At 41.6% G+C, this 16,860-nt stretch overlaps 1 protein-coding gene across 1 annotated transcript; it reads left to right on the plus strand.

Annotated features, from left to right (window-relative positions):
• The first annotated feature begins 2,318 nt into the window (after nt 1-2,318).
• On the plus strand, nt 2,319-12,284 carry bmf2 (BCL2 modifying factor 2). The gene is made up of 4 exons (XM_083899175.1): nt 2,319-2,424; nt 6,064-6,309; nt 8,205-8,431; nt 11,974-12,284. The coding sequence occupies exons 2-4, from the start codon at nt 6,087-6,089 to the stop codon at nt 12,088-12,090; spliced, it is 567 nt and encodes a 188-aa protein (XP_083755301.1). The 5' UTR covers nt 2,319-2,424; nt 6,064-6,086; the 3' UTR covers nt 12,091-12,284.
• The last annotated feature ends 4,576 nt before the right edge of the window (nt 12,285-16,860 follow it).

The following is a 16,860-nucleotide window of genomic DNA, read 5'->3' on the forward strand; positions in this document are numbered from 1 at the left end:
GGATTGCATGTTATTTTACGTCATTTTACCTCTCATTTTGTGTTTTGTTGACATTATTTTATGTACTGCTGGGCACTAGGTCAACGCACGTTAACTCATGACGTCATGTTTACGTGCCGCGACACCGGAGCCTAGGCACCGTTTACCAGTTAGCTCCGTTAGCTGCATTAGCTCCTTTAGCGCCGTTAGCACACCTACAGTCGAACTGGATCGGTCTGTAAACGAAAAGAGCAGCGCTACAAATAACCAGCGTACCTGTGTACTGCATATGTGTGCCTCTGTTTTTAAAGTTTAGCGTTACTCTAGCGACTCATTTTAAAATCCGGAGTCACCTAAACATGAAGTCACGCAATATTTTTCCAGTCAGTCGTCATGGAAACGCGGCGTGCGTTAATGTGCGTGACACCGTTAATGTGCCCAGCACTAATTTTATGTCGTGTTTTGTTGACATGCATGTTATGTAATTTAATGTCATGTAACATTGTCTATTCATTTTATTGTCTTTTGTTGAAATGCATGCTATATTATGTTATTTTAGGTCATGTTACCTTATCTGCTCTCATTTTGTGCTTTGTTGACATGCATGTTTTGTTGGTATTTTGTGCCATGTTTTTGTTGACATGTTATTTTATGTCATGTTACCCTGTGTACGATCATTCTATTCTGTGCTTTGTTGACATACATGTTGTCCTGTCCATTTTTATGTTACATGATGTTCTTTTACCTGATCTGATCTTGTGTTTTACAGCATGTGTGTGTGTGTGTGATCATGAAGTTTGTGAATCTGCCGCTGACAGTACACACACACCACTCCTCACCACAGCGGACCCAGCAACTGGGTGGATGTAATCTCTCCATCTACAGCAGCTCCCAATCAGCTGAGCTGGGCGTTGAAAGCAGTCACATGTCTCATCTGGGTTTGTGTTTTTTTTTCTTCTTCTTCTTTTTTTTTCTCTCCCCCTCCACGTGTCAAAATACACGAAACAGAAGGCGGGACCAAAACAAACCGCCTGATTGGTCCTCCGTGTGTCACCAGCTTGTGGTATCGAGGAGGACTGCTCTCTTAAAGGGCCAGCAGCAATATTTATAGCCTCTGGTTTTTTTTCACCTCAACAACAACATGAGCTTAATATTTTATGCAGAGACAGACACAGGTTTTTTTTTTCTTTTTTCAAATGTTAATAGACTGAATGGAGGATAATGACATCACCAATTAACTACAATGAATGCACTTTTCTTTATAAACACAATACACAGATTATGTAACACAAGTAAACAATAACATTGACATCAAAATATTTAGTTGCAATTATTGATTAATAATGATCAAAATCAACCATGATCTCAATACATTTCGGCCAAAACCGAGAAGCCCAATGTTATGTTTACAAATAACAAACATCACATATAGCATCAACATTTAAAATCAATTCCACAATTTACTAGATGGTAAAAACAAGGAATATTTGTTAGAATTATGTAAATAGGAGCTGTTTCCAACTCAGTCTGAGGGACAACTTGCAATACCCCCAAAGTCCACCAGTGGACAATTACCCAAGCACTAAGTAGTTAAAATAATTCACTTTAACTGAAAGACCCAGTGTGTAAAAATTAGTGACATCTAAAGGTGAAACTGTAGATTGCAGCTGACAGAGAACCCCTCTTTCTTCGCTTGAACTAACATTAGTAAGCTGTTTGTTATTAGTTAGCTACTAATAACTAACATTTAGACCAATATCAGACCAAAAAGGATACGGTATTGGTCGAAATCCCTGGATCGGATATCGTACAGATTAAAATGTAAATATCCGATATAATCCAAAAGTCCCATATATATTGCATGCTGTAAAAGAATGTAAATAAACATCAGCAAAAGGGATTTTAGCTGAGTCATGTTTGGGCTGTTTATTCTTCTTCTTCTTTTTTGATATCGGTATCAGCAGATACTCAAGTTTATGATATCGGTATCGGTATCAATACAATAACAATAATACACTTAATACTAAGAAACCTTTGGTTAGAATATAGAATTCCAACCAATAGACCTTCTTAAATGAACCCTCAATGAACATTTACCTCGTGAGAAACGCAGTTCTACCTTGAATATTATTTGCAAACGATTATTATCTTAAGTAATGAGTGTGTTTAATGTCGGTTCTGCTTGAGCTGCATTTGCATGACAACTGTGTGCCGCCGAGTACACGGTGTGAAGGATGGGCGGTTCCCGGTGGTGGTGAGGGCGGACCGCTTTGACACAGAGGAGGAAAAACAAGTCCGCTGCACGCAGTCACTCAGCAAACACACACGAGCGTCTGTGATGCACGGACTCATTTCCGCCGTCGCTGCTCAACACTCCGTAGAATATAAGGCGCCGCAATCTTGTCAAGATACCACCGGTCACAACGGAAAGCGCGTTCGCTGGCGGTGAGTGTTACGGACGCTTTTATGTTGTATTTTTTTTTTGTATTCTTTTATTCTTTTTCTTGGTTTTCTTTTTGTGCGGAGGAATAGTGGTGTGTCTCACCTCAGCGTGGCTGTTTGTGGGACTTTGTCAACAAATGAGTGAGTAGTCCGGGCATGTCCTGTCCTGTCGTGTCCTCGTGAAGCTGAAAGTGATGCGTTCACGTACCGTTCCTTTACATATTATTTGTCTTTTATGTCTCTTTTTTTGGATAATTTGCACAAGTATAGTGACAGGTTGAGTTGTTCATTGACTCGAAGCGTCCCGGCCGATGTTTCCCCGGTCTTTCAAGCACAGCCGCTATGTTATTATTGTGTTTTTGTTTAACCATTTACAGTAATAATTATAGTCAAATTACACACAATTTGTTCATCATTTGCTAACGTTAACTTTAACGTGAGTGGACGCGTTTATGTGAATGGGTATGAAACACGTTTGTTTTGAGGAAGAGTGAGTGAGACGAAGTGTAAAAGGCAGCGAATGTCACGCGTAATAACACTTTACTAAGCGTGTGTGACGTTTGTGGTGCGTTTATTGTCACTGTCAGATGTAAACAAAAGAACCACACGTGAAGGCAACCACTGGTTTTAATTGCCTGTCTGTGTGTGTGTGTGTGTGTGTGTGTGTGTGTGTGTGTGTGTGTGTGTGTTATTATATCGTCGGTTTGGTGACGATGAAGTGTCAGCTTCTTGTTTGGGGCTCGTTAATTCGGCTTTTGTGGATCATGTGTCTGCGGTGAGGACACGGTCCGGACTCGGCGTGTTGACGCGCGGAGCTGCCCCGGGGCATCGCGCTGCTACTGCCGATAAACATGCACCACCATCGCCGGTGGTGATATGAAGTAACTTGATTTTTTTTTTTTTTTTTAAGTATACCAAATGGTTTTGTGTATTTATGTTTCTTTTTTTATATAGTAATAGCAGTTTTGCATTCAAAAACACTATTTTGCGCACATGCACCCAAAAAAGGTGGATGAGCTCTAAAGTGATAAATAAAGCTGAATGTGCACTCTCTGGTTATCATGATGAATGTAGCTGCAGGACTCACCTTGTGTGCACTCTCGGTCCGGGCGGTGGATGGAGCAGAGCCTGGTGCACAGATGGTGCAGCAGAGGGAGCCACTCTCTACTACATGCACCAATATCACACTCTCTGCCAGGCTTCCATCCCTCCCCTCCCCACTCATTCTCTCTCTTTCTCTGTGTGTGTGTTTATGTTCATATTTTCACTCCTCTGTTGATTACCAGTGAACTCACATTGCCACTGACACTTGATCCCAGTGAAACTTGCTGCACATTTTGCAGAGAGATGCCTCTGCAGCCCTGCGTGCATTATGGGTATTAAATAAACAGCTACTTAATTTGCCTGAGGAGAGGTTAACACACATTGAAACCACGCTGAATGGCACTATTGTATAATTACAGTGTGTGTGAGTGAGTGTAGTGGTACAATGCCGTGTTTTCCCAACTTTTGCGATGGGACCCATTTTTTTGGAAATTTCCAAAGAATCCACTGCCAGTTTCACAATTTGTGAATATGTTTCTGACTCATTATTTCGTCGCCACTTCTGCAACAGATTACGTTGTTTTGAATATGTAAGCCGGCGTTTCCAACAGCTACATGTTTGACTAATAAATCACAGTTTCATTTCCTGAATGTTATTCAAAACACACGCGGATAAATCATCAGAAAGGCTGAAAAACGACTTATTTATTGATTCTGACTCATATTTTGTTGGTCTTGACCCAGTCCCTTAGAGTTTATTGGTGTCGTTCTGAAATACTAGCCCTGTAACCAATTAGGCCGCATGGTGTTTGGGTAATAAATAAATAGTTTGTGTACAATCGAGTGCAAATTTCATTCAGAGTTGGAAGGTAATAAACAGACTGATTTACGGAAACGTTAGATAAACAACAACGTCCTGGTTAATCATTGTTTTCCCTCACAGATGTTCAAGATGTATTCCATCTTGACTTTATAGTATGTGACATCATGCAAAGAGACAGTTTCACTCACACACACACACACACACACACACACACACAGAGAGAGAGACAGAGACAGAGATATACGACTTTTGACTGGCTGTCTCTCTCAGTAAACACAATACCAGTGTATCCAGTTTCGGCGTTTGCATTTGCCAATCAGCTCAGCCCATTTGCCTCCACTTGCACAATAAAAGGAAAAGCTCAGGCGCTCTAGACAGAGAGAAAAAAAAGAAAAAAGATGTAACAGTAGTTCAGTTTGAGGCACGTTGCCAACAAGGAAGAGCGAGAGAGAGAGTGAGTGAGTGTTTGCTTTCAGCAGGGACAGTAGAGGATGGAGTGAAACTCATTATCTCCCTCATGAAACGGCTGCTGCACGCCGCACATGACAGTCTCGCCAGAACTTTGGTTTCACTGAGGTTTCACTCACGTCGTGTCTGATGCCACCACTGCTGCTGCAGCTGAGTGTGTGTGTGTTGACAGAGATGATAGACAAGTGCTGAGCACAGGTCTTAGGATATGTTCACGTTACAACCAGGCTGAAATGATTCATATCTGGGTTGTTTTGGTGGGGGTTTTTGTCAGTTGACGTGACTCAGATCTGGGTCTCAGAAACCCAATTGTCAGTACAACTTTCCATTATGTGTTTCTAAATCATCTTATATTGACAAGAATAAGACCATTCATAGCAGAATCCACCCTACTATTTGTATTGGGTGAGTGATGTCATCGACTTGCACGGCGGCATCGCAAGAAAACTCAAACAACAATGGAGGAGAGTGACCTTTAGAGCTACAGCTACATCTGTGTTTGCACTTTCCCTACAGAGGAATCATTAGAGGATCCGTGTCTCACACATAATACGTTGTTTTTGGTGATGCATGCGCAAAGGTATTCATATGCAATACATACTCGTGAATCATCACATCTGATTTGTAGTGAATCATATTTGTAGTTGAGCAGTAGAATTGTGTTGCAGCGACCTAATCCCGTGACTGTGCTTTGCCCCTGCGGCACACTGTTCCAGATTAAGATAAATCTTGAGTGAAAAAGCCTCTCTGGTTGATCTTTTGGCATTCAGTTGCAATTTGGCACATGATCAGCAGCGACTTGGCAAAAGCGATATCTGCGCTCGAGGGTTGGCAAAACCTGGCGTAGCGATTTCTCCTGCCGCCCACTGGGTCCCACCACTCGGGGTGTTTCCATACATTTGGCTCCCGCTGCTGCTGCTCATGACTGAATTAAAAAGGATGATGATAATGATGATGATGACTGTGGCTAAATCTGGCCACTTACGTGTTTGTTTTTTATACATATGGATATTCATCGCCGCAACCATCTGTGTGCGTCTGAGACCATGCATCTCTTCTTGTTTGTTGTCAGTATTACCTCACACAGCATAAGCCTCTTAGTGAGCATTATAATGACTAATGGTTCGTTTTCACTCAATGCAGAGTGGGTGAGATCATTCTCCTTCTGCCAGAGGGCAAAGTTTACTCTGATAACCAGATGATATTTTGTTTGAACTTGAAACAAATCAACCCCCCCCTCCTCCCGTCATCCTAATCTTTATTTAACATCTCCTGTCCCCTCCTCCTCCTCTACTCTGTCTGTTCAGGGAGTTTACCGCTGAGGCGTCGGATGGATGATGAGGAGGAAGACATGTCACAGCCCATCTCGCAGCTCTGGGGAACGTCCTTCAGGGACGCCAAATATGAAGACCGAGCGTCACCGATCGCAGCCGGACAGGCCTTCGCTGCCGTCACCGCCGCTGTGCCCGCGACGCAGAGTCACAACAACAACAGCATCAGCATCAACGCGCTGCCCTGCAGCTTGCACTTGCCACCTCGCATACCCTTCCACGGTAAGGAGGGAAGAAACTGAGCGTGAAACACTGGGTGATATACACTACCGTTCAAAAGTTTGGGGTCACCTATACAATTTTTTTTTTTTTTCCCAATAAAACTCACACTTTTATTCATCAAAAGAGTTGCAAAATGAATAGAAAATAGACATTGACGAGATTAGAATTAATGATTTTTATTCAAAATAAAATTTGCCCTTTGCACGTTAACAACAGCTAACGGCGTCAACTTTAACATTTCCATGACGACTGACACAATGTACCATTAGAACACTGGAGAGATGGTTGCTGGAAATGTGCCTCTATACATCTATGTACATATTCCATTAAAAACCAGGCGTTTGCAGCTAGAATAGTTGTTTACCACATTAACAATGTATCGAGTGTATTTCTGATTCATTTAATGTTATATTCATTGGAAAAAAAGTGTTTTTCCTTCAAAAATAAGGACATTTCTGTGAGCCCAAACTTTTGAACGGTAGTGTATATGTAGTGTAACCTCATGGTTTCACTCACTTGGAACTGGCTCCCAACATTTAATGGATATTTAAGATACTAGAGCGAAAACATGAGATGTAAATTACACGGCGAATTACAGCAGCGAAACAGACGAGCCTAAAAATGAAGCTTCCTCATAAGCGGGGACATTCCCTCGGAGCGTAATATAATTGCTCAGAACTTGAGAAACTCGCTAGTTCGAGGAAGCAAGTTTGTTTTCCACGGTGTGATCATCATCATAATAATGATAAAAATAACTTTTAACCAAGTTGTTGACTTTTCTCATCTGTAAAATAAAGGCGCTTGAGAAGCTGCGAGCGTGAAAGGAAGCAAAGTAAAAATAGAAGAAGAGTAAGTGACATAAAAGTCTGTAAATAAGTTGGATTTTAGCACATTTGTGGGTCAGTTTAGGAACAGAAGCATTAGAAGACAGGAAAGTTTGTAAAGTTTGAATCTTTAAATCAATAACAGGAAATGATAATGTACATTTAAAGAAAAATGTTTCTCACATTCAGTTTCTTGAAAAGGCTCAGTAAGACGACGCTGAAACACAAACATAATCACATTAACGTCTTGCGGCTTTAATCCAATATTGTTCTCCCGTCTCTCATTAAATCAACGTGACAGCACCCTAATTGAATTAAACAAACGCCGAAGTATGCTGTTATTGTACTAAGAAGTGCATGTTTTTCTGGCTTCTTTTTTTTTCTTTTTTTTTATAAAGTCAGCGGTGCATAAACACCACCAGCGGCTGGTATTACCCCTGGCTCTTCCATTGTAATCTAGCCCATAATGGATGTCATGCACTTGGCGCCGTGCCATCTCTCCTCCCCAAAAACGCAGCGCAGGCCGCCGGCTTCGCTACGACATACTACGTTCCTCTGTGGCACGCACACACGTGACGATGACACTTTAAACAATTGTTTTCCCCTCAGAGTTAACGACTAAACTCGGTGACACACGCTGTCCCGGTTCAACAAGGCCACTGTTGATTTAATAAGGTGTTTTAGCCTACCAGCACACTCTCTCTCTCTGTCTCTGTATGTGTGCTACTTGTTTGTGAACACACGCTTCGCTTGTTCCTTGAGTGCCTGCCTTGTAATTTGTCCGTCCACAAGAGGAGCTCATAAAACCTGTTCAGGTGTCAGCTTTTATGGCAGCAGCAGCTCAAATTGAATACAGGTTATTTGACTAAAAGTTGGCTCGACACCGCGGAGGACATTGTCAGTAATAATATGTGTATTAATATTAATGATTTCACATGTTTTGCATAACTGGTACCTCGTTATATATTTCATACCACTAATGCTACGTCTTGCATTCAACAGCACGAACGAGTTCCTGGTGTTTTTAAGAGAGGTTTTTTTATTTAATGAGCTCCCATGTTTTCCTTTTAGGTAGCGCTGGATTACGCTCACACTTCCCCGCTCACTTTGAGCCGATGGAGGACCGGGGAGAGGAGAGGCAGAGCGAGGAGGAAGAGGAGGAAGAGGCCCGAGGGGCGGAGGACGGAAGGATGGCAGCGAGGAGGGTGGAGGAGCAGGCGGGGGTGAACATCGAGGTGCAGATTGGTCGTAAACTTCGGGAGATCGGAGACAAGTTCCAACAGGATCATGTTGAACTGGTAAGACAGCAATCGTAAGAATGCACACATCACTTGTGTTATACACTCTTAGAAATAAGGGTTCCAAAAGTGTTCTTTTACAAGGGCTGAGGTTCTACCTTGAACCGTTTGTTTTTCAAGGGTTCTTGGTGACACTAATGGTTCCAGTAAGAACCATTTTGATCCAGAGAACCCTTTAAAACCCCTTTCCTGAATAAAGGGTTTTAAAAGGGTTCTTGGTAACACTAAGGGTTCCACCTGTAGCCAAAAAGGGTTCACCTATGAGGCCGAAGAACCTTATATGGTTCCACTTAGCGCTTTTCTTTCTAAGAGTGTACAGTGTGACGATTCCAGGCGACATTACAGAAAATTGCGTGACAACTTAAGAGCAAAACAAACTTAGGAGTCGGAGCATCATCGCCAATCTGGTTGCACTTGGAAAAACAAACACAAGAGGGAAAAACAAGTGGATGAAGTCACGGTTGAGGAATCAGAATCAGCATTTCTTACGTCTACCAGGTTATCCTGTAGTTCAGGACTCTTCAGCTTCTATCTTATGTCAACTTATCAATGTGTTAACAACACAAACACAAGCAGACTCACATTGAGACACAGCGCTTACCGACACTCTTAGAAATAAAAGTGCTAAGTAGAACCATATAAAGTTCTTCCTTTGGAGGGTTCCACCAAGAACCCTTGAAAAACCCTTTATTCAGGAAAGGGGTTTTAAAGGGTTCTCTGGATCAAAATGGTTCTAACTGGAACCATTAGTGTTACCAAGAACCCTTGTAAAACCCTTTCCCGAAGAAAGGGTTTTTCAGAAGCAAATGGTTCCTGGTAGAACCTCAGCCCTTGTAGAAGAACCCTTTTGGAACCCTTATTTCTAAGAGTGTCACCCATTTTACTCAAAAGCAGAAAGTTTGCGAGAGGGAAACGTGTGAACTTTTTTTTTTTTTTTTTAACCGTGTCAGCTTTTCTTTGATTAGAGACACATATCAAAGACACCTTTTGCCAATTTGTGGCTCAGTCTTGGAAAGAAATTAGGGGTAGAACATTTTGCCAGCTGGAATGCGTACAAGACAAACCACAGTGGATAAAAATACACCGTGATTCAACCACTTTGTTGGCCACACTGAAGGAAAATGAAAACAATCCTATTTCACTAATAAGGCACAGTTCACCAACGGAAAAGACTGAAACTAAGAAACTAAAGTATTAATCTTTAGTTGGATATTAAAGTCAAGGTCAGCTTTGTGTAAACAGAGGGCTGATAAATAAAGCTAGTGCTTCTACTGATAAACAGTGGCACTGATGCCTTCATGTCATGAAAAACCTATTTTAGAAAAGAAAAGTACTACTAAATAAAATTAAGGGTGTTCATCTGTTAAACTACTACATAGTTTTCAAAGAAAGAGAAGGCGAAACAAGAATCTTTGACCCGGTATGCTTTATTCATTTGTCTCAACTGTCTCTTGTTCGTGTCAGTGTTTTTAAAGAGTCGTGACAAAGACTCTACACTGGTCACATGACCATTGTTCATAAGTATACACTTTCTGGGAGGGGTGTCAGGTTTCTTATTTGCCACTGTGACTGTTTTGCCACAGGGTCGGTGCTGGCGATGAGGCGTGGTGGTTGATAAGTTTTTGTTGTTGCTATGTAGATAACAAGAGAACGCGAGACTCAGAGATAGAAAGAAAGAAGGAGGAGGAGAAAGGAAGGAAGGAATAAAAGAGTGTGCGAGAGAAATAAAATCGAAAGACTTTGCAAAGGTTGAAGGAAGGACAGGTGAGATGGATGTGCGACTAACTGACTGTCACCAAACATGAAGTGAGCAAGCGAGCGCGTCAGTGTCTGGGTAGACTGGGCCCGGCTGTTTATAAGCTCGTCTAAAAATAGCGTCTGACTCACACACTTATAGACACAGCCAGTAACATGATGGCTACCCACAATACCTCAGTTGTCCTGTTGACTGGCTGAGTGTGTGTGTGTGTGTGTGTAACTCTGCGGTGGAGATAAGAGAGAGAAAAAAAGAGGACGTTTTGTTTTTGTCTGCCGTCTGCACTCCTCTTGGTTTCATCCTGCAGTTTGAGATAACTGCTGTTGCAGGAATCTTCCAAAAGGGGAAATAATCACATATTATTCTTCGTAAATATCCAATATAATAAAGTTATTATATTTGTCTTTTTGTGTGCTATACATACGGAAAACAAACATACACCAATGACCCAAACTGGAGCAGGAAGATGTGGAACAAAGCAGGCTGCAGTTTAAATAAGCTCAGCAGTGTAGAATCAAGGCAATTAAGGACAATTAGGGTTGTGTGTAGTCGTGCTGGTTCAATTCTGCTCAGGATTCATGTTGTGCATGAAACAGCCCACGGCAGACTGTGATTGCGATGCTGCGAGAAGAGACCTTGATGGAACGAGCGGGGGAAAAGGGAAAGACAGAGTGTAACAGGAGTTGCTTACGCAACAGGCTGCAATAACTCCAACTGTTCAGAAAAGCCAGTGGGATCAGAGATGATGATGAGGAGGGGCGGAAGAGGGGGCAGAGTGTCAGTGGACCATGAAGGTTACTCACACAGATAAAGAATGACAGAGCTGGGACAGGGCCGCTCTGTAGGTGGGAGCACTTTTAGTCCCCCCCCCCCCCCCCTCGCTTTGTTTTGGTCGGTATTCGGCAAACTTTGCTGTTGCAGGGGAGCCGTGATGAAATAGGCGGCCTGTTCTCTGAAAGCACTCCGCTTTGAGACGTCAAGTAGAGTCTTTTTTGTTGTCTTTCGTCACCCCCTTCGAGTGCCGAAAACACATCAATTAACGAGTATTACTCTGTATGGGAAGCGACAACCACCGTACACTGTGCACCAAGCGTGAGTCCAGGATGTGCGTGTGACGGACATGTTTGCTAGACACAAGGTTAATGTTGTGGAAACATTCAGTCCTCTCTCGGTCGTACGGTTTAAACTCACAAGGGTTTACCACAGTTCACAAGGGTCTGACGGGAACCCGCTGTGACGCCATCAGGCCGTGTGAAGAAGAGAGTTTCACGAGAATGAAAGTCTCATGATTGCACAAAGTTTGGGGTCACCTATACAACTTTTTTGGGGGGTTTTCCATTAAAAAAAATCACACTTTTATTCATCAAAAGAGTTGAATAGAAAATTTAGTCAAGACATTGACAAGAGAAATAATATTAGTGCTGGGCATGTTAACGCTAAGTGATAACGGCGTCAACATCAACAGATGTTAGCGCATGCCACGTTTACATGAAGGGTTTTCTAATCATCCAATAGCCTTCTAACGCGATTAGCAAACACAATGTACCATTAGAACACTGGAAATGGGCCTCTATACACCTATGTACATATTCCATTTAAAACCAGATGTTTGCAGCTAGAATAATCATTTACCACATTAACAATGTATAGAGTGTATTTCTGATTAATTTATTGTTATATTCATTGATCAAAAAGTGCTTTTCCTTAAAAAATAAGTACATTTCTAAGTGAAAGTTTTAAAAAGTGTGAAACACCCTGCTTATGTTTCTTTTTTTCTTCTCTGCAGCTCATGAGGCACCAGAGGCAACATCAGCCCGTGTGGATGCGTCTTACGATGGCACTGTTGGGCTTTCTGTTTCCACGAGAGGCTCTGGTGCCTCGCCTGCGAGGAGAGCAGAGATGAAGGGACTTTCCTGTGCTCTAGCTCCCTCGCCCTCGGCCCTTGTCTTCTCCTCAGCAGGAACAAGGGACCAGACTTTTAGAGATGGCACTGTAAGATGGAACACGGGTTTGGATTTTTTGTTTTCTAACCGAATAAGAAGATGAGATGAAGAAAACAACAAACGGTCACCGCTGGACGGAGACCGAAAACGACCCCCCCCTCCCTTTTTTTGTTTAGTTTTTTGCTGTTTTGTTGTTGTTTTTCCCCCCACCCCCACCACCACCTCTATAAGAAGAAGCCATGTGTGTTTGAAGAGATATTTTCGAAATATTTGTAAGATGACCTATTTTGTACAGTAAAAAAAACTGCTCTTTTTATTTGGTAATTCAAGTCTTGAAGAACCGTCATCAGTCCAGGGAATGCCTTATTCTCTCCTCTGCCACAGTACACACACGCTTTTCGCAAAACAAGGACAGGAATATATGTGAAAGAGATCAATTTAAAGATTAGGACAGTTTTCCTTTTGGCGATACACTGTGGATGTGGACGTTTCTGTGCTTACGTTACTGATTCAATACCTTGAAAACTCGAGGCACATTGCTAATTTATTCTCAGAAAAGAAACAATAAGCCCTGTTCTTCTTTATTGTTCCACACTGGCTCATTTGAAATGGTTGTCATGAGACTGTGGCAGCTTTCCACACACTGGTGTTGCACTGTTTGGTCAGTGTAGATGCATATTTGATCATCTTCCACTGTAGGCACACGAACCTGTGTCTTTTTTTTATGAGCGTCATCCATCAGTCTCTCCACCTCCTGAACCACTCGTGTTATTATTAGACCCACTGACTGATTTGAATGATTCATGTATGCAAACTTAAATTACTTCAAACACTTGGCCTGACTCGTCTGTAGGAGCGCGTGCTTAACTCTTTTCTCCCAAAATGTTGCAGTAATAGTGAAACCAAATAAGCACAAAGTCAAGCAAATCTTCTTTGTGCGGCGTTAAAAATCAGGGAACTGGAAACAATCATTTCAGGATTTCTTTCTCTGGCTGAGTGGACAATCACAAGCTTTGCCCTCGTCTGGTGACAAACGACATTCATCAGCATTTCAGATGTGAGCAATATTCGAGCCAGTGGAAGGAAGACAAAAATCTTAGGGATCGGCTGTATTTGCAATCAAAGGTGTGTCGGCCAGAAACAACGTGGCTGCGTTGTTATTGAATCGAGACGCATGTTTTATTTCGTTCTGACTCCAGGTGTAAAAGTCACAGGCACTGATTCAAGTTTAAACTCTTATTCAAGTGCTTTGTTTCAGAGTGAAAACAGCTCGTGTACAGTTCAGAAAAAACGTTTTTACAAACACAGACATATTTATTCATCTTTTTTTTTTTGCAACAACACAGCCATTCTTTCTCAGTTCAAGGTGTGATCAAGGAGAAAAGTCTTTGGATGACTTTTAAATATGATGAATTCCTCAGTTGATTATTTCAGTCTGTTGTAGGTTTCCGTGATATGAACTTTTGAAGACACTGATGGTTTTTTTTCTCTCCTGCTTTATGTTTTCTCCAGGGAGTAGTTAATAACTTCGATAAATAAACCCAACGCTTGTTTATGAAATGCTAAAACATCGGCCTTTTGAGTAAGAAATATTTGCCGTTAACTTTTTTTTAGTGCTGGGCACGTTAACGTCGTAGTGCGTCTTTTTCCGGTCAGTCGTCATCTATGAGCTTCATGCGATAAGGTGTGCTAGCGTTGGCGCCGTTAACACGCGTCTTTTTCCGGTCAGTCGTCATCTAAGCGCGCCATGCTCTAACATTGATGCCGTTAACCACCCTTAACACGTGTCTTTTTCCGGTCAGTCATCATCTCAAGCTAACGTGCACTAATGCGGACGCCGTTAACGTGCGTCTTTTTCCAGTCAGTCGTCATCTAAATGCGCCATACGCTAACGTTGATGCCGTTAACCACCGTTGACGCTGCTAACAACCGTAAACGCGGTTAACATGCCCAGCACTACTTTTCTTTTTACATTTTGCAACTCATTCTCTCAAAAAAAAACGCCATCGTAGAAGTTTGTACCACTCAAATATTTTTCGTTAAAGGACCAGTGTTGAGGTTTTAGCGCCGTCTGTCAGCAAAAAAAATGTAATTTTTCATCACTTTTTTACCTTTAAAGTGAGCCTTTTTTCTATCTACATATGGACCTAAGAAGTGGAGCTCACCATGTTTTCTACTGGCTTTACAGAAGATGCTGAGAAAGGAACTTTTCTTATTTGGTCTCAGCTCTAGACGCCTCCTAAATCCTACAGACTGGTCCTTTAACTACGTTAGTAGCTGAACCAAAAGTTTGTTTCCTGCAAACACTGAACGCTGAGCCAGTTCAGATATTGTGGTGCACTCTCTCAGTCCTAAAAAAAAGTCCTTTAGTCAGCGAAAAAGGTCACGTTTAACTACTCCCTGTTTGGTTTCCCTTGAGATAATTTATTCTAATTTATTTGGTGTATATTTGCTCAGTGCTACTGTATAGATGGTATCTCAGTACATGTACAGTACCTTTTTCTTCTCCTATTGTGTGCATTCAGCAGAAGCCAGTGTGTGCATGTGGGGATGTGTTGGACTAAAGCCACGTGCCTCGTGTGTGTGTGTGTGTTTGTGTGCGTTGTTCTCACACACACGCACACAACAACAAAAAAACGGGTGTGAGTCTTTTTTACAAATCACGTGAACAACAGACAATCAAATGTACAACAATGTGCCTTGTCATCATCAGCTGCACACAGCTTCTTGTTTCACTAGAGTCGGCACCAACCGGACTGTACACCGTCTCGGCTGCGCCTCCATGCAAATTAACAAATTTGGTTCCCTTACATCTGCTCACGAGGCACAGGCTCAACCTTTGACATCTCTCGACACAAACGGCAAAGACCTTCTCAACATCATTAGATCAATGTGCACTGTAAAAAAAAACGAGAGAAAAAAGTTTTTTTGAACCTGTAAACTGTATTTTGCACCTCTCTTTCTACTCCTGTGCTGAACTTCCTCCCTCTAGATTCTTGAAACTTTTCGAACATCTGTAAAATGCTGGATCAAGCGAGTCTATCTAGGGCTTTTTTGTGTGTGCTTTATTATCTTCTCTGATCTAGCAGGGCTGTGGGTTTACATTGTGAAGGAAGAGCGAGACACCGCGGTGCCCAGTATTATTTTGACTGTGTGAGGTCAGTTCTGGTGTTGATCTGAGCCCTGGTTTTTGTTGCGACGCAGATTTGTTCTGTGTTCAACCTTCAGTGTCTTTAATATCAAAAAGTCTTTTTTTTAATTTAAATACCCAACGAAGAGTGCATCTTAAATGTCAAGTGCTGTGATTTGCTGTTTTTATACATTAGAACATGAACTTGACGACTATTGTTGCTATCTTTATATGAAAAAAAACAACACATTTGAGCAAAGTTTTTCACACTTTTTTGTAAGAATACACAGAAAGAAACTACAACATGACTTTTTTTTGTTGCTTTTCTACGAATTTTTTTCCAGTGTTTGTGGCATTTCTTTTTTTTTTAAATTGTTTGGATATTGCCAATTCTGCTGTCACTCTCAGTTCAAGGGCTTTCTTGATATATGTAAATGGATTTAAAAAAAAAAATGCATGTGCAACATTCCTGAAAAAAAAAAAAATCTTTATTCTAAGGGTTTGAATGTAATTTAATGGAGTGAAAACCACAATATCTCTTTTCAATAGACGAAACTGAACAGTGGGACTTATTCGGAACTCTCCGTGCGAGGGGGAGTTCGTACCTTGTCTTCACATTGATTTCTTTACATTCAGAGTGGTCTCAAGGATTTCACATTCATGTGTTCTATGAAGTGAGACCCAGTCCAGATGTAGCAGTTTTTTTTTTGTGAAAGCATTGGCTGTGTGATCTTTGGGACTGCTCTGTGTCTGCTGCACACATTTCAAATAGCGCAGGACATGGAGCGATGGAGGGACTGGAGGAGGAGGAGGACGAGTGGGGATGTTTGTTCTTTTTTCTAGTGCAATATGCTGTACATAAGAGCTTGGCTCTCGAAAAATCTTACAATTTCTCTTAATTTCTTTTGTTGTTCAATGGGTACATTGCTGTTTTTTTCATTAAAACTTTATGGACAACTGAAATGGCCTGTGCATCATTTTCTTCAACTATAATTTTGAACTACTAATTCTTTTAAATATGAAACAGCTGTTAGATAGATAGACAGCTGGTAGACAGCTGTCACATAAACAGTCTTCTATAAAGTACCTGAAAGGTCCCATATTATACCCTATTTCTGTGACATGCTTTGGTCAAAATACCATAAGGATGAAGCACCACAGCAGTTCAATCACTCTGCCAAAACAGCCCTGATACTACTGAACACTAGTATCTCTTTAGGTCCACCTTAAAAAAAAAATTAAACGAAACTTAAGGGACAGGAAATGACATCAGCCACAGAGGCTACTGGGAGCTAACAGCAGTTAGAATTTGGAAAAGTGATCATTTGCAGGCTCTAGCAGGCACATTGCCGTCATATATAACATGTATCCACTGGACAGATAAATCCTCTGAGGCTGGAGGTTTGTGTAGAACTCTGTGCTGCACCGTGGAGCCAAGAATACTTCCGGTATTCGCGGACTTCCGGTTTTCAGACAATTCCAGGAATTTAGCGCATTGTGACGTCCCAGTGAGCGCGGAAATCAACATTGTGTGTTTTATCTCCTGTACTTAGACTGAGGAGGACCACAAAAACATGAGTGAGTAATCTTTTTTTCACAC

Source organism: Microchirus variegatus (assembly GCF_963457635.1).
Source record: "Microchirus variegatus genome assembly, chromosome: 12".
NCBI lineage: Eukaryota > Metazoa > Chordata > Actinopteri > Pleuronectiformes > Soleidae > Microchirus > Microchirus variegatus.